Below are 19,352 nucleotides of genomic sequence, written 5' to 3' on the forward strand. Positions count from 1 at the left end.
AGCCAACCAACTGAGCCACCCAGGCGTCATAATAATTCTTATTCTATAGGTCAGCAAGAAAATGTGAACGCTCAGCTAGACACTAATTATATTCATCCCAACCATACACTTGGGGATTCAGAGAAATAGCTTCACAGTGGACTTGCTGGATTATTATGAAACAGACTGGTGACGACTCCATACATCGTCTAGTCTAAAAGCTTCTTGTATAACTTGAGACTGTAATAACATTTCAAGCCTTTGGTATCAGTACCATTTTAAATGCCGTATCCCAAAGTCTTTTTAAAAAGTCTGAGTATTCTCTTTTTCTCAATGCAAAGTAAAGTGACTAAAGGTCCATTTGAGAACAGATTGAGTCAATATTAACCCTATGTACCTGAGATATTATTGTAGACCTTTCTCAAGGGCTCTGGTTTTGAGTACTGACTTTGAAGAAAAGGGTGAGGAATCATGATCTTCCTTTGCAGTAGTTGATCTTATCCCTTTGCTCACCAGTTCTCTACCTTTAGAAAAGTCAAGTAAAATCTATTGTCCTTTGACATACATTATTTGTTAGCCATTCCCAAGTTGAGGTACTCTGACCACTACTCTGGGTTTGCTGTTCACAAAAGAAAGTATCCTTGCCTTGCTTCTGACACTTAATTGCTGCCATCTATCTTTGGCTATCCCCAGTCCTTTTGGTACTAGGAAGATGAATTCCATGGCAGCCCCCACTACTGCCTTGCAGAGGACATCTATCCTCCAGTTTCTCAGTGTTGTCTCATAAAAGTAAATGTCCTCTGGTGCTTTCCAGGGAGCAAAGTCATGTGGTGGGTCTTTCATTCTCATAGTTAAATATTCCAATTCTTATCATCTTCATTTGCTGTAGTTTCTTGGCCTGATCAAGCTTCAAAGAACCATCCCAAGAGTATAATAGTGCCAGCTACAAATGTCCTTGACAGAATGTGGAAACCTGATTCATCGTGGATAAGACCACCATGCCAATAAATTCTCCCTAATCTGGCCTTATGTTGTAACCTTTATGATCCCATACCTTGAGATCCATTCTCTTCTGTGTTCTACTAGTATTTGGTAGTGTTAGTCAGGCCCTGTAATTCCTTTAGCAGATAAGTTGTAGTCTCCTAAGGAAGGCACTATATTTTCCCCCTGACTGTGTTGAGATCTGACGTGTGTAATTACCTTGGAAGCAATGAAAGGTGGTAGAGAATAACCTTGAAACAAAGAAAAGCTTTACCTTGTGATGTATTCGTATCAACTGAAGGTGACAGAAGGCTGTTATCCTCTAGCAGGAGAGAGGGAGCACCTCTGCTAGGCTATAGTGTTCATGAGAATGTGGGGATTCAAGATCCTCAGGTTTATCCATCCAAGTGTTACCACTTTAGATCACAGAGTCCTGATCTTTTTCCTCCCAGAGCACTGACATTGATCCAGGAGCCTCGTCAATGGTAGGCAATTATTCTTCTTTCCATAGCTCTAGCTGCAGCCCCTCGAAATAGATACTCTATAGCCACCTTTTATTCAATTCTGAAGCATGTAAGTTGAATTTTTAATTTTAAGAATAATGTGTGTTTTTCTATTGTGTTTCTTTTGGTGCTTAGACTTGTTCATGTTTGTGATTCCATCACATATTAATTTCAACATTTCAGTAATATTTGCATTATTGGAATGTTATCCAGCACTTAAAATAAATGCTCATATCTGTAAGTGTTTACCCAGTGCTAGTCCCTGGACTAGGTGCTTCTAAACACACTATTTATGCACTCTTACCCACAGTCCCATGAGGGAACAGAGGAGAACCCAACTGGCATACTTTGGTTCCTACTACGTGTCAGTTACCTTGCCAGAGACCTTATATATCAGCTTGTAGAATATGACACAGATGCTATGAACTGAAAAGCTCATTCAAATAATAAATGCTAGAGACTGAGATTCTAAGCCAAGCAGACTGGATTCTTCAACTCCAGAATCTCTACTACTTTGAGATGAGTGATATTTAGAGACAGTCTACAGGGTATACTATCAGTTATAGTTTTTAAAATCTCCCTTTCTTTAAGTTTCACTAAACAAGCTAATTACTCAGAACATTGTAGCTTTAGTCAGTATTGAAGGCTTAAATACTAGAATATAAAAATATCTTTCTAGCATTTATTGAGGATGGTAGATTAAAGTTAGCCACATAGACTTTGATACTGTCATTGAGAAGAGGGGACTATATTTCCTCCACTTGCATCTAAGAAAAGACATAAAAGGCATCCAAATTAGAAAGGAGGAAGTAAAATTATCTCTATTCATAGATGACATGAACTCATATATAGGAAATCCTGGCAAATTCACAAAAAAGCAGGAGAGCTAATCAATGAATTCAGCAAAACTTCAAGATACAAAGTCAAAACACAAAAACATATACTAAGAATGGACAATCCAAAAATGAAATTAAGAAAACAGTTTTGGGACACCTAGGTGGCTTAGTCAGTTAAGCTTCCAGCTCCTGGTTTTGGCTTAGGTCATAATCTTGTGGATTGTGAGTTCGAGGCCCGCATTGGGCTCTACACTGACAGTGTGGAGACTGCTTGGTATTCTCTCTCTCTTTTCCCCTCTCTGCTCCTCCCATGCTTTTTCTCTCTCTCTTTCTCTCTCTCTCTCTTTCTCAATATAAATAAATAAGTAAATAAATAACTTTAAAAAATTTTTAAGAAAAGTTTCATTTACAATAGCATCAAAAAAAAAAGATGCAGGATTAACATCTGTTAATGTAGGATTATGTAGGATTAACTCTGAGCAAAGATTTCTTTGCTGAAAACTACAAGATATTCCTGAAAGAAACTGAAGGCCTAAATAAATAAAAAGTCACCTCATTTTCATGGATTGGAAAGCTTCATATTAAGATGGCAATACTGCAGATTCAGTGCAATCCCTATGAAAGTTTTAATGACTTTTTTTTTGCAGAATTAAGAAAATCCTAAAATTTATATGGAATTACACTTATATGGAATTACCCACATCACGATCCAAATCTTGAAAGAGAAAGTAAAGTTGATAGGTTTATATTTCCTGATTTTGAAATTGTCTAACAGCTATGGAAAACAATTTGGTGGTTCCTCAATAAATTAAACATAAATTTATCATATGATCCAGCAATTTCACTCCTAGTGCATACCCAAAAGATGGGAAGCAGGTATTCAAATACTTATACATGAATGTTCATAGCAGCACCGTTCACAATAGCCAAAAGGTGAAAACAATCCAAATGTTCATCAATGATGAATAAGTAAACAAAATGTGATACGTCTGTACAATTTTAGCAGTAAGAAGGAATAAAGTCTTGATACATGCTGCAAAGTGGATGAAATTAATGTTACTGATACATTCTACCATGTGGATGAAAACATTATGCTGAGTGCAAGAAGCCAGAAACAAATGACAATGTATTGTATGATTCTAGTTATATGAGACATTCAGAACAGGTAAATTCATGGGAGACAAGGCAAACTAGTGCTATGCAGGAGCTGGGGAGCAGGGGGATTGGGGAGTGACTACTTAATAGGTGCTGGACTTACATTGGAGGCAGTAAAAATGTCGTGAGATTTGATAAAACTGATGGTTGCCCAACATTGTGAATGTACTAAATAACACTGAAAGGTACACTTAAAAATGGTTAATCTTATTATGTGAAATTTACTTCCATAATAAAGTTATTATACTATTTCTTTTTTCTGCAAGTAACTTTTTGTATGCATATACATAATTTATTTATAAACTATCCCCAAATATTTTCCAATTTATTCAGGATATAATCAAAAACTTTTTTTTCAGATTTTATTTTTAAGTAATCTCCACACCGAATGTGGGTCTTGAACTTAACAACCCTGAGATCAAGAGTCACATGCTCCATCAATGGAGCTGGCCAGGCATTCCCAGGATATACATTTAAAGAATAAAAAGGGAATTCAAAAGCAATATAATAGCATTCCTAGTAAGGTTTAAAACCACTGACCTTGATGAGATCCCTTTCTCCTTTTTAGTATTGTACACCCAATTGAGCAATACTTTTCTAATAAAGTTTAGAATTTTTCGGCCTTCAGAATAAGTCTTTATTGTCTCAGGACTCATATATCTGGGGGGAAAAAGCAATCATTAAATGTGCTTTAAAATTTGGAGAATAGATATAATGCAGTATTGTCAGAAAGTAGATCGATAATCCTGTCCATTGATAACTGGGATTAGGATGCTCTCGTGAGCACAGATCCAAGTCACAAAATGGTAGACATAAGTGGGTATATAATTATGAATTTAGATTGTGGGGCTCACCCATTACAGTGTAAAAAAACCCAGAAAATACATGGTTTAAAACAGAGAGGTCAAGGATCAGGGAAGGAAAGAATAACATGATTTAAATACTTGGAACTCAAATACACCCAGGTTTTCATGTTGGATCCTCCATTACCTGGGGAAGCAAAAAACAAATTACCTCACAAACCTGTTTGCTCTAGAAAATAGATGTAAAAGTATCCATGCCATTCAGGGATAATTAAATGAGAAAGTAGATATGAAACACCCAGCCCATCTCACACATTCTCTTAGTTCTGATTATACCTTCTGGGCAGGTAGTTGGGGAACTTACGGGGAAAATACATGTGGTGGGGGTAAAGAGTTATGTTTACTTAGAGAAGTCAGTGGTCATAAAACCCCAAAAGACAATCTGGTAGCACATATCCCATTGTCTCTAGGTTTATGCTGGCCTTTCTATGGAGGCAGTTCAGAGCTACATATTATGATTTGGTCTTGCTTAGGCAAATCCCTTGGTTTTCATTATCTTCATCAGAAGGAGAATAGGGTTTTGTCGTTGGATCTGAAGTCCCACTTTAAAATATGCCTTAATAGAAGGGCACTGGGGACTTGCATTCAAAGGTGGACCTTGTCCTTCCTATTGATTATACTGCTCTTACTCTGAAATTTGAGCAAATTCTCTGCTGTAGGGATACAGATGGAATTGAAAAGAAGAAAGTCAATGAATTCTTTGTGATCCAATAGAATATTGTAGTAATTACATGGGAAACCACCAACATAATAGAGGACCTGATTGGTTCCTAATTTAAAAAATACTTATTGAACATATTCTGCTTGCTAAAAGCTGGTAAGAAATATAAATGAACACAGATCTCTGCCCTTAAGGATCCAGCAGATAAGTGGGATAAAACATGCAAATAATTGTAGTGAAGGGCAATAAGTGTTGCTGGGGAGATGATAAATGATAGGGTACTTTGGACCCATCAAGTTGGAAGCATTTAATATAGTTCCTAATCTTGGGGAATCAGGAAACCTTCCTGGCCATTTCATTAGAGCCTATGAATCCTAAAATTCTGGGATATCAGTAATTGTCTGGTATTTTACAGCCCAAATCACTAAATAATTTAAGCTCCTGAATTCTTATATTTTATCAACACATTCACTGCTTAGACCTGATTTAGGAAAACACTTAGGATCTCTTTGGTTGGATAGTGAGGCAGCTTAAACCTTGATCTCTGTAATTTACTAGGCAAGTGAACTGGGGTAAATTGTTTATAATCTCTTTGTGCCACATCTCTTGTCTGGAAAATGAAGATAATACTAGCACTTACTTCATAGGACTTTTAGAACATGTTTAAAACTGTGCTTGGCACAGCACTTAATAAATATGAGCTCTCTATTCAAAGAATTCTTTCTTAGGCAATCACACAGGCAGTTAGCACAGGTCCTGGTGCCCCTGTTTAAATCCCCAACTTTTTATCTCCTTAGACCTGTTTTCTTGCCACAGGACACACCAACACACAGGGCTATGGATAGGAATGAGCAGCAAATGGCAAAGTCAATGCCAAGGCAGCCCAGCAAAGAAGCATGTACTAAATATAAATGTAATAAACAGGAAGTTCTCTGGGGATCAGAACACTATTCCACTTATCTTGATATTCCCCACAGGGGTTTGCATACACCTTTACACATATTAGTATTTCATATTTATCTATTTTTATGTGTGACTAAAAATAATATATTCTAAACTTGGCTTTGTTGTCCACTATGAGTCCTTTCAACACTTCGACAAATGGAGGTCCTTGTACTTATACTCATTAATCAAGAAAATAAAATTTTAAGTAAGACATATTTTATCTTCCTACCTTGACAAATATGTTATAGTGATTTGTATGGCAAGGTTTGAAATGGGATCTCTTATAGTTTTTGACATCTGTACTTGAACTGCAATGAGACCATGCTCCCGTGTCTGGCTGCTTCTCTTTCCTCTCTGTGCCACAGGCCAGTACTTGTGAGTGGACACCACACTGGCACTTCTCTTGGTTCTCAGGCCCAGTTTGCTTCTGAGGTTAATGGCCCAGGGAGAAAAGAACCAAGAAGACCTTACAAATGAGCTGAGGACCACCTGAGCAGGGCATATTGGTGTTCTTAGTACCAAGGGTTTGTTCTAGAACACGAAGGTATGTCCAGGCTTTGGGTGGACATCGGGTACTCTTCCTTTGTCCACTCAAATATCCTTCATATTTCCAAGGGGATCTGAGGCTATCCCTAATATGCTGACTTTGAGGAACGTTCTCTGTACTACAGAGGCTTACAGCAAAAGAAACTATTACAAGAACAAGCTGAGGATTAAGAGAGAATATTTAGGGGCAGTTGGATGTCTCAGTGAGTTGAGCATCCGACTCTTGGTTTTGGCTCAGATCTTGATCTCAGGGTCATGAGTTCAAGCCCTGCATTGAGCTCCACATTAGGACATGAAGCCTACTTTAAAAATAAAAATAGAGAATATGCATTGAAAGATGTGCCTGGAGGAATTATGGAAGTCTTTGACCTTAGTGAGGCATTCAAGTAGTCTAAAAGAGTCTTTTTTGATCAGCTTTGGGGGCAAAAGTAGAAAGGGAAGAGCATCTCAGTCAGAAGAAGGAGCTTGTTCCAATGTATAGAAGTATAAAAAAGTAGAGCAAGTTGGGAAATTATAAGTTGGTCATTTGGCCTGATTTGGGGGTGCAGAGCAGGGAGTGGCTTTCCCACATAATAAAGGACTATCCCAAGTTATCAGAAAGAGCAGAAAAACTCACTCGCACAATTTCCTAAATGCAGTGGCTTAGGATGGAGGCTTTCTCTTGCCAATATACTTACTCTCCCTTCTTTTCACCGAAGCTTCTCGCTGCACCCACCAGCACCTGGGCAGCACTCTGGGACAGAATCTCATTCTTGTATTGTCTCTGGTAGCTTGCCTAAAAGAAATGTGCTGTCAAATTATTATACAGCATAGAAAATAATAATATCTTAGTATTCCCATTATGGAAAAATAGCCTGTGAGAAAAAAGTCAAAATCCCTAAATAATCTAATATGGTTATAAAAAGAATGTTTCTGTAGGGGCACCTGGGTGGCTCAGTCAGTTGAGCGTCCAACTTCGGCTCAGGTCATGATCTCACGGTTTGTGGGTTCGAGCCCTGCATCGGGCTTTGTGCTGACAGCTAGCTCAGAATCTGGAGCCTGCTTCAATTCTGTGCCTTCCTTTATCTCTGACCCTCCCCTATATGCGCTATCTCTCTCTGTCTCTCAAAAATAAATACAAAAAAAAACATTAAAATAAATCCAAAAAGAATGTTTCTGTAGAGTCCAGAACTTGAGATCAGTGCAGAAGATCTGTCTGCACTTTGGGTGGAATCAAACTGGTTCTGTGGGAAACTAGGTTCCAGCTAGATGTGAACTAGGCTTTCATGAATAAGTGGAGTTTTTCCACACCCAAAAAAAACAAATAATCCAGTGAGGAAATGGGAGAAGACATGAACAGACACTTCTCCAAAGAAGAAATCCAAATGGCCAACAGGCACATGAAACGATGCTCAATGTCACTCATCATCAGGGAAATACAAATCAAAACCACACTGAAATACCTGGACAGAGTGGCTAAAATTCACAAATCAAGAGACTATAGATTCTGGGGAGGATGTGGAGAGACGGGCACCCTCTTACACTGTTGGTGGGAATGTAAACTGGTGCAGCTACTCTGGAAAACAGTGTGGAGGTTCCTCAGAAAATTACCCATAGAACTCCCCTATGACTCAGCAATAGCACGGATAGGAATTTACCCAAGGGAGATGAAGTGCTAATGCATAGGGGCACATGTACCCCAATGTTCATAGCAGCACTTTCAACAATAGCCAAATCATGGAAAGAGCCTAAATGTCTAACAACTGATGGATGGAGGGTTTATCTATACAATGGAATACTACATGGTAATGGGAAAGAATGAAATCTGGCCATTTGTAGCAACATGGATGGAACTCGAGGGTGTTATGCTAAGTGAAATAAGTCAGGCAGAGATGGACAGATACCATATATTTTCACTCATATGTGGTTTAGGAGAACTTAACAGGAGACCATGGGGGAGGGAGAGGGGAAAATAGTTAAGGAGAGGAGGGAGGCAAACCATAAGAGAGTCTTAAATGCTTAGAACAAACTAAGAGTTAATGGGGGGTGTGGGAGAGGGGGAAATGGGGGATGGGCATTGAGAAGGGCACTTATTGGGATGAGCACTGGATGTTTTATGGAAACCAACTTGAACATAAACTATATTTTAAAAAAAAGAATGAGTGGAGTTCTGGGGACAAATAAATGTGGGAAGTTCCTGCTGCAAGTATATCCTGATCTTAAGAGTTTATAATGCATATTAGAAAATTAAAGGCTCCTGTAGTAGAGGAGCCTGGTTTATATCTTTAATTTACTTTTTCTAATATTTTGATCACAGAACTCACAGTATTAAATAAACTGCTGCTGTTGTACAGAAAACAGCCATTTGTTAATTCTGTCTCTGTATTGAGAGAGCACTTGGCTTCAGGCACTACTTTTGATGCTGGAGAACGCACTGTCTGACACTGCCCTGGCCTCAGAGGGCTGAACACTGTTAAAAATCTCTGTATGGACCAACTTCCTAAATTGGAGTGCATGATGTAACTAAGACTTCTGCCTCCAAAGAACATATCCTGTCTATAGAGGATAAGGATATTAAAACTGCATTTTAATATATACCATTTGATATATACGCCATTTAATATATGCCAGAAAAGGATAGAACTAATTTTAAGAATGAAGAAAGAAAAGGTTATTTGTCCATGATACCGGAATTCAACAGGGTAACAGTCTTCTTAAACTTCACTAAATTACTTATAATGTGAGATTAACATATTTTCAACATCCTCAAAGGTGAACACCATAGTATGTAGAAAAATAAGGAAGCTGAAAGTAATATGGAACTCATGAAAGCTCGGCAACACAAAAGACAAAGCAGTTAAGATACTAGAAATATGTTAACTCTTAAATGATCATTCACACCAAAATGTGAGAAGAATTAAGAGAATGGTTGATTCCTTAAAAGAACTGCCACTTACTGAGCTCCCTACCATACTATTACATTAACTGATTGATATGTTTTACATAGAATTATTAAATTCTTGTAGGAAACTTATGGGGAAGATAATCTAATCTGTATTTCATAGATGAGAAAGCTTAGGTTCAGAGAATTAAGGAATTGTCCTAAGATCACATTAGAAACTCAGTTCTCTCTGAACTTACAACCTGTCTCCCCTCCCCTCCCATTATAGTTGGGGGATGTTTCCTCATCTATACCCCAGTCTCACCATGCTGTGCTTCCTCTTCTAATGTGCAGTCATAGAGAGGATATTGTCCCAGTTAATAATAACTGACTGAGGAATGCCTGGGTGGCTCCGTCAGTTAGGTGTCCAGCTCTTGACTTCAGTTCAGGTCATGATCTCACAGTTCATGGGATGGAGACCAGTGTCAAGCACAGAACCTGCTTGGGATTCTCTCTCTCTCTCTCTCTCTCTCTCTCTCTCTCTCTCTCTCAAAATAAATAAATAAATAACATCTAAAAAAATAAAAGCAAAACAAAAGACCAGTAACTGGCTGAGATTTATTTTTTAATGTTTATTTATTTATTTTGAGAGAGAGAGTGTGAGCAGGAGTCGGAGAGAGAGAGAATCCCAAGCAGGCTCTGTGGTGTCAGCACAGTGACTGAGATTTAAATAAAAACTCTCAAGTCTTTAAAAACTGTAATAGGCCAATTGATATTATGGTTGGAGGAGTGAGCATTAGAATTGATATTGTAGAAACCAAATCAACTAACCAAGGCAAACATGAAAATATATCTAGAACAAAGAAGAGCTAAAAAGATGTGAGGTAAGATAAAGAGCTGGAGAACAGAGCAGAAAGATCTAACTTACTTTTAAAAATAAGGATTTCCTGGGGTACCTGAGTGGCTCAGTAGGCTGAGTGTCTCACTCTTGATTTTGGTTCAGGTCATAATCTCATGGTTCTTGGAAGTGAGACCTGCATTGGGCTCTGTACTGCTAGCATAGAACCTCTCTCTCCCTCTCTCTCTGCCTCTCCCCCCACAAGCTCTCTCTCTCTCTCCCTCAAAAATAAATAAACAATAAAAACAAAAAAACCCAACCAACCAAACAAACAAAAGTATTTCCTGATTAAGACCCAACTCATAGCACAAAAATCAACAAAGATATAATGGTAGAAAACAAACATTTAGGGCAAGAAACCAAAAATGTCCATGGTGGATATGTTGCAGAAAATGTAGAATATCATAAATCGAAAGAATCTGAGAGTTCCTGAAGTTAGCATTTTACTATTTTATGAATGGAGAGAATAGAGACTAAAAAAGAATAAATCCTAAGACATATATCATAATATTAATGAAAAGCAAGACCCAAAATGGAATGTCCTGAATTGCTTTTGAGAGGCCTTGAAAACATATTTTCCTGAAATAAATTAAAAATCTGAAAGTGACTCAAAAACATTATGTCATAAAATCTGCTGGTGGAGCAAAGCACCATATGGACATAAGTTCTTCCTTAATGGCACAGCCTCAAGTGCTTAATGAAATTATTCAGGTCCTTGGAAAAGTGCTTTTGAGAGTCAACCAGTCTGGTAGGACTACTGTTGAAGAGAGAACGATAATACCCTACAGACCTTCCATTTCCCAAGTTAAATTAAACATGCAGAAGGCTGGGAATCCTGTATGGTTGGAATAGATGAGTCATGCATGACCGTTCCATATGCAATGAGGAAGGCCCAACATGAGCAATAGTAAACAGGCCATTAGCAATTTCCCACAGAGCCTGCTATGCTGCTATGCCACAGAATTTCTCTAATTTTTATTCAAGGTTTGATCTGGAAGCTAGTACTCTCTATTTACAGTGATTAGCAGACTTGGTGGTATCTTTCATGATAAACTGGCATGGACCTGGAGGTGGATGGTATCATCAAAATGACCACATAACACATGTGAAGGTTGAATTCAGCTGTTATTCCTCCCAGTGGAATCTATGAAATTCCCAAGTCCTCTTAATAAAACACCTTTTACTTAGGCTAATTTGGTTGGATCTATTTTTCTTTTCTTTCTTTTGGCAATCAAGCAGATTCCTAAGACAATGCCAAACTTCTTTTTGCCTTTATAACAATCTATTCAGCTCAGCAGGTAAGCATAGAGATAGAGTGTAAGTAGGAGAGAGAGGCAGGGAGAATTCCAAGCATGTCCCATGCTGTCAGTGCAGAGCCTGATGTAGAGCTCAATCTCAGTATCCTAGGATCATGACCTGAGTCAAAATCAAGAGTTGGATGCTCAATTGACTCAGCCACCCAGAAGCCCGCCCCCAAATACCATTGTAAAAGTATATAATCAAGTACTAACTATTTGTGCTGACAAGAGACGCCTGTTGGCCAGCTCCATTGCTTCAATGTTAAGGGTCTCATCTATTTTCTTGTTACAGGCTAGACATTTCCCCTTTTGATGTTCTGTTGTTTCTTCTTGGCTCAGCTAAATAAGAACAGAAATAAAAACCAAAAAAATACATGAATATTAATTTATTGTTTGGCATAACCTTCAAGCAATTCACATAACAATTTGGTTTGAAATATTATATAAAATCTGCTAGATACAGAAAAAATGTTCAGATGAGTTTCCTTATCATTTCAGTTATCTAGAAGGCAAAATAATTGCCAGTTTTTGGGGAAAGCAGTTATATAACATTTTTACCTTTACATGACATTATTGACAGTTTATAAAAGCTGCCACATATATAATCCCACTTTAAACCAATGGTTCCGAAAGTGTGGTCCCCCAGCAGCCTCGGCATCCCCTGGAAGTTGTTAGAAATGCACATTCTCAGACCTCAATAGAGGCCTACTAAGTCACACACTCTGAAGGAACAGAGTACATATTAGTGTTTTTACAAACCCAATCCATGATTCTGCAGCTAGAGTTTGACAGTCACGGCTTTAACCTAATCACTTAAGGTAGATTAGAAAATGAACTTGGCATTGGGAGAAGGGAATTATGGATAATTTCATTTTACATATGAGAAAAGGTAAAGTTTAGAGAAAAACATTTGCTCAATATCACAAACCTATTTTTTTAACATATTGTTTATTGTTAAGTTGGTTTCCATATAGCATCCAGTGCTCATGCCAACAAGTGCCTTCCTCCATGCCCACCCCCCATTTTCCTCTCTCCCTCATCCCCCATCAACCCTCAGTTATTCTCCAAATTTAAGAGTCTCTTGTGGTTTGCCTCCCTCCCTGTCCTTAACCATTTTTTTCCCTTCTCCTCCCTATGGTCTTCTGTTAAGTTTCTCCTGATCCACATATGAGTGAAAACATATGGTATCTGTCCTTCTCTGCCTGATTTATTTCACTTAGCATAACACTCTCGAGTTCCATCCATGTTGCTACAAATGGCCAGATTTCATTCTTTCTCATTGCCATGTAGTATTCCATTGTATAGATAAACCCTCCATCCATCAGTTGTTAGACATTTAGGCTCTTTCCATGATTTGGCTATTGTTGAAAGTGCCGCTATGAACACTGGGGTACATGTGCTCCTATGCATCAGCACTTCTGTATCCTTTGGGTAAATTCCTAGCAGTGCTATTGCTGGGTCATAGGGGAGTTCTATTGTTAATTTTTTTGAGAAACCTCCACACTGTTTTCCAGAGCAGCTGCACCAGTTTCATTCCCACCAACAGTGTAAAAGGGTTCCCATTTCTACACATCCTTGCCAGCATCTATAGTCTCCTGATTTGTTCATTTTAGCCACTCTGACCGGCGTGAGGTGGTGTCTCAATATAGTTATTAAGTGACAAAGCTGGGATATGAACCCCTATTTTCTGAGTCCAAGGTCAGTGCTCTATATGTGACAATGTAATAGTCCCCCACGTCTGCATTATAAAGAGGAGAGAGCAGTTGTTTGATCATCTGCCTTCTGAAACAGATCAAGTTTCAGAGTGAAGGCCTCAACCTTGAATTTGTAGTAAAATTAGCTGGGTAAATGGAATAAAAATACATATTCTTAAGACTCTCCTGAGACCACCTGCATCAGAATCTCCAGGTGGGAGGCTGGAAAATAAAACCATATTTTAATAAACTTTCTAGATGATTCTGATGAATCCAGGTTAGCAAAAGGCCACAGTCAGAAACTGGGAGCTATTATAAATAATAATTGGATTTGACTTAGTACTTGTCTTATCTGGAAATCCTAGCAGTATTCTTATAGGTATTGCTTCTGAATCCCCATCTGGAGCTTCAAGTACTGTTAATGGATATGAAATGGATTTTGAGGAATCCTGTTTTATAGAATCCAATTATATTATGTCTATACTCCTAGAAGTTGGCTCCTCATATTGTATGATGTAGACAAACATTGCAAAAGTTGCATCATACAATATGCATTGAAACGCTGCACTGAAAACTGGACATGACATGGGAGAGAGCAAGACAGCAGTGACATTGAGAAGATTCCAGAACAACTTTTATTGTTTCCCCTTATGGCAACCATGGCTGATGGGTGAGTTACACACACTTCAACCACAAGTATTCTAAAGCATATCTCAGAAGCAGGAGGATCATCTCACTCACACCCAAATTTATGATACTGGCTTTGAATTTTATTTTATATCAGAAATAATAAATGCTGAACAAAGGCACCTGTCCACTATCAGTCTAGCAAAAATTTGCCATTTTCTAAGGCTCACTTTCCTCTTTTTATGGCAACTTTTAAAGGGAGCTCCAATTCATCACTCCTTCTTTTGAATTTACACCATTTATTTTCTACCTACTCAAAGAGGTTGTCATTTCTATGCTGCCCCACAATGATCACAAAATTCCCCAAGGTCCCCTCCTTACTATCATGACAGTGAGCTACCAGTACTTCTCTATTACAAGTATTAAAAATTGTGAATTAATATTTTTAACATTTATACTTACTTAAGGTAATTAATTATATCTGCTTTTAAAGAATCAACAAAGGATATTATTTGCTTACTGCATATGGGTTTTGAAGGATAATTGCTTTCTCAACCATATTCCAGTCTGCATTAGCAAGATCTTTGTCACATTTGACTGCAGAGACTGCAGATTTGGTTAGCTCTTGAAAGTGTTGAAATGTATAATGAAGCGATTTATATTTTGTTGATGTGACATCACGAAGACCTTTGATACAAAAAGTGTGTTTTATCAATAATGACGACACCACCATCTTGAATTGGATTACAAGTTTCCCTTTGTCCTTACTGTCACCAAGTATTTTTTTAATTTTTTACATTTACTTATTATTGAGAGAGAGAAACAGAGCATGAACGAGGGAGGAGCAAAGAGAGAAGGAGACACAGAATTTGAAGCAGGCTCCAGGCTCTGAGCTGTCAGAGCTTGGGGCCCAAACCCACGAACCATGAGATCATGACCTGAGCCAAAGTCAGTCACTCAACTGTCACCAAGTATTTTGACTTAAGTTAAACACTCAGCATAAATTGTTTAATAATGGGAACCCTAACAATTTTAAGCTTTTCTACTTAAAAAATTTTTTTAACATTTATTTATTTTTGAGAGACAGAGACAGCATGAGTGGGGGGGTGCAGAGAGAGAAAAAGACACAGAACTCGAAGCAGGCTCCGGGCTCTGGATGTCAGAACAGCACCTGATGTGAAGCTCAAACCCACAAACTGTGAGATCATGATCCTAGCTGACGTCAGATGCTTAACAGACTGAGGCACCCAGGTGCCCCTAAGCTTTTCTACTTTTCTACTTTTTAAGTTTTCTACTTTCATACTCCTCAAAAAAACTGAGGTACATAATGGTAACAGTAATAGTTAATAATTATTGGATGCTTACTATGTGCTGAAACAACACATCTCAGCACCTTGAATGTACTGTCTCTGATAATCTTCCCCGCCTTGTAAGGTAAGTCCCTTTTCTCAGTTTGATAGATGAGGAGACAGAAGAAAACAGGTGTGATGATTAGTTTTATGTGTCACCTTGACTGGGTTACAAGATAACCAGATATTTGGTGTGTCTGTGAAGGTGTTTCTGGGTATGAATAATTTTTAACTTGGTAGACTGAGCAAAGCAGATTGGCCTCCTTAATGCAGGCAGGCCTCATCAAAACCACTGGAGGCCTGAATAGAACAAAGCAAAATTCTCTCTCTCTGCCTCATGGTCTTTGAGGTGAGACTCAGTCCTCTCCTGCTTTCACAATTTGGACAGGAACTTACACTCAGTTGGCTTTCCCTGTTCTCAGACCTTTGGACTGTAGATCTGGGAGTTCTCAGCTCATAATCATGTGAGCCAACTTCTTATTGTAAACCTCTTTCTAAATATATGATATATACATATAATATCATATACATACATACACAGATGACACATACATATATATCTGTGTGAGATATAAGGGATATATATCTGCACATACATATACCTATACTTCTGACATATACATTCCTGACAGATCTATCTTATATAGGTACATATATACAAATACCCAGAATATATGTAAATATACATATATGCAGGAGATATACACATAAGAGGCATTGATATAGATATATACATACATATACAGAGTACATATACACATCTATCCTACTAAATATATTATATATATTTATATGATAAGTATTTGATATGTATTTGTCTCCAGACCTCATTAAGGTTTGAAGGATTCTCACTCTTAGATAATTTCTTTGGATGAGCCATAGAAGCTTCTAGGGAAAGCAACAATGTTTTGTGAGCAAAGGTTCACTGCTCTTAGTGCAAATAAACATACTCCACGATAAGAATTTTAAGTTTATTTAGCTACTAAGTAGAACATAAGATACTCTTTGCAAAGCTTTCCTTCTTTAATCTCTTCTTCCCAATTTACTATGTTAGGGCTCAGAGACTTGTAAAAAGAAAAAAGGTTTTGTTACAAATACAAGGAAGGAATGCAGATTAGGGAATGCAATGTCATTCATAAAGGTGGACTCTCAGATTGATTAAAATGCCATTAGAGGGGCACCTGCGTGGCTCAGTCAGTTAAGCCTCTGGCTTTTTTATTTTTAGCTTAGGTCATGACCTCACAGTTTCATGAGTTGGAGCCCTGTGTCCGGCTCTGCGCTGATAGCACAGAACCTTCTTAGAATTCCTTCTCTCCCTCTCTCTCTGCCCCTCCCACACTCATTCTCTCTCTCTCTCTCTCTCTCTCTCTCTCTCTCTCTCTCTCTCTCTCTCTCTGTCCATCTCAAATTAAAAAACAAACAATTGCCATTAGAGTGAAAACACTGTGTGTTATGGGAAGGGTGATAGAGCAGTTGCAAATACAACGGATTAAAAGCATCAGGGCTATTTTTTTCTAGTTCTTCAACTGCCGCATGAATTTTTAATTTTCTAGATCTCGAGATTTCAATTGTTAAAAAGTAGGGGATGAAAACAGGCATATTGCATAATACAGTGGCCTCCTAAAATTGCTATTTCTGCTTCAATGCTCCTCACACCCCACAATCAGTTATCCACAGAACTAGAGTTAACCATATAAGTACCTTTACTTGCTTAAACCAGCCCAGGAATTCCTTTTGCTGACAGTGTGGAACCTGCATGGGATTCTCTATTCCTCTCTCTCCCTCTGTTCCCACACCCCCACTCTCTCTCTCTCTCTCTCTCTCCTTGACTTCCTTCCTCCCACTCGAGCCCTCTCTGCCTCTTTCTAAATAAATAAACATTTTTTAAATGCTATTAGAATATGTTTCTCTTCACTCAGAATAGTAATTATAGGGCTTACCTAGTTTACTAACTGCCACTGGCAAAATAAATCTATTGACAATCAAGGTAACTAAGTATACCAACACTCCATGAAATAATATCTAGAGTAGAAAGAAAAATACAAAGTAAGTATTCATGACAACTTCATGTAATATATTTTATATTTGCTAATGTAAGTTAAACTAGGTTGTATTAAGTCAATAAATGCTCATAGTAGGGGAGAATATGAATGTCAGGCATGATGAAATTTCCTGGGTATTGTCTATCTCCAGGCATAGATTTTATCCATGCTTTTGGAACCAAATCAAAACTCAGGACACATGATCTGACAAGTAAACAAATACTTACAGAGACACTGGGAAAGAAAAACCTTGTTCTTAAATTTCACTGCTGCACTTCTTGGGCCTTGGGACTATGCTCATACTTTATCAATTCTTATTCACTATACACACCACCATGTGCATGGTCATGCAGTTCTGGGTTCAACATTGCCAGCACCTCGGTATCAAATAATTCTCCTCATCTGGGGAAAGAGGACAGCTCAGGGGTCTTGCTGTGTTTGTCTCGCCTCATGTTTTGCCTCTCTGCCATCCCTTCATCGGAAGGAGGGAGGAGCACTTACTATCGCTGGTGTCACTTGACTTTTTTCCTCTCCTTATATTCCCAGTTGGAGCAAATACTTTTCAATCTAAGACAGCAACTCTTCTGTTGACTTGCGTAACTCTAATTTCCAGAACTTAGGTTATTCCCCTAGCCTTTCCGTTTTTTGTGGCTACCGATGGAGGTTAAAGACAGAGTGTGAAACCACACCAGATGCTCTCCAAGACGCACATTAGAATCATTGGGAAACTTTAAAATTCTGATGTCCAGGATGCTCCCATTGAATTTCTGATTCAGTCAAGGGTGGAGCCCAAGAATTAGTAGTTAGAAAAACTGAGGTGTAATGTACATACATTGAAATGTACTTGTGTACCATTTGACAGATTTTGACAGTATATACACCCACATAACCCTCAATCTTATCAAGATGTACAATATTCTTATGTTCCCCCCCCCACCCCTCCACTAAATAGCTCTAGTTCTCCTGTTCAGTCAATCCCCTACCCCAGGAGAGGTCTGATTTCTAGTTCTATAGAAAAAAAAATACCAATTCTAAAACCTTCATGTAAATTGAACATTATGTTTCTCATTGTCATTTTAATTTGCATGTCCCTAAAGTAATAATGTTGAGCATTTTTAACGTGCTTAGTGGTATATTGTTTTCTTTGTGAGGTGTCTGTTGAACTCTTTTGCCTGTTTTAAAAAACTTGGGGGGCACCTGGATAGCTCAGTCAGTTGAGCGTCGGACTTCGGCTCAGTTCATGATCTCGCAGCCTGTGAGTTCGAGCCCCGCATCTGGCTCTGTGCTGTCAGCTCAGAGCCTGTAGGCTGCTTCCAACTCTGTGTCTTCCTCGCTCTCTGCCCCTCCCCCACTTATGCTCTGTCTCTCTCCATCTCTCAAAAATGAATAAATGTTAAAAAAATTTTAATTTTGGTTTTCTTTTATTGTAAAATTGTAGAACATTTGAAACCTATATTCAATTGCTTCATATATTTTAACCAGTTTTATAGTTGTTTACTATAGGAATTAAGTCTGATATCCACTGTTTGTCATGGCCATGGCCAGAATTCCATACGCATTGGTAATTTTCTAAAAGTTCCTAAAACATTTTAAAGTACATTCAAAGTTGAGGATCACTAAGTTAGTTAATTTAATAGTAATAAGAGGGGGCCCCTTCTTGGCTCTGTAGGGTAAGCATCCAACTTTGGCTCAGGTCATGATCTCACGGTTCATGGGTTCAAGCCCCACATTGGGCTCTGTGCTGTCAGCTCAGAGCCTGGAGCCTGCTTCGGATTCTGTGTCTCCCTCTCTCTCTCTGTCCCTCCCCTTCTCATGCTGTGTTTCTCTCTGTCTCAACAATAAATAAATATAAAAAATTTAAAAACTAGTAATAAGAGCTAACATCTATATAGTAAGCATAGAGCACAATATATCAGGCTTATTTAATCCTCACAATAGTTCCATGAAGTGAATACCAATACTGTCCAATTGCAGAGTTGGGAAACTCAGACACTGTCACTTAGCCAAGGTCAATAAACTTGTGAGTAGTAGACACAAGACAAATAACCTTTTATTCTAGTGCTGCTTTGTGCGTAATAAATAGTTAGCTATCGGGTTCAGCCAAATTAAATGAAG

At 38.2% G+C, this 19,352-nt stretch overlaps 1 protein-coding gene across 1 annotated transcript in view; it reads right to left on the reverse strand.

Annotated features, from left to right (window-relative positions):
* SLC9C1 (solute carrier family 9 member C1) overlaps positions 1-19,352 on the reverse strand; it is an 83,053-nt gene that overhangs the window by 35,056 nt on the left and 28,645 nt on the right. Inside the window, exons 10-14 of the mRNA XM_029940696.1 lie at positions 17,136-17,217; positions 14,367-14,533; positions 11,739-11,864; positions 7,147-7,244; positions 3,995-4,114 (exon numbers count right to left, since the gene is read on the reverse strand). Of these exons, the coding sequence (XP_029796556.1) occupies positions 3,995-4,114; positions 7,147-7,244; positions 11,739-11,864; positions 14,367-14,533; positions 17,136-17,217 (593 nt within the window). The remainder of the gene's footprint in view (positions 1-3,994; positions 4,115-7,146; positions 7,245-11,738; positions 11,865-14,366; positions 14,534-17,135; positions 17,218-19,352) is intronic.

The sequence above is a fragment of the Suricata suricatta genome, chromosome 5 (assembly GCF_006229205.1).
Source record: "Suricata suricatta isolate VVHF042 chromosome 5, meerkat_22Aug2017_6uvM2_HiC, whole genome shotgun sequence".
Classification (NCBI taxonomy): domain Eukaryota; kingdom Metazoa; phylum Chordata; class Mammalia; order Carnivora; family Herpestidae; genus Suricata; species Suricata suricatta.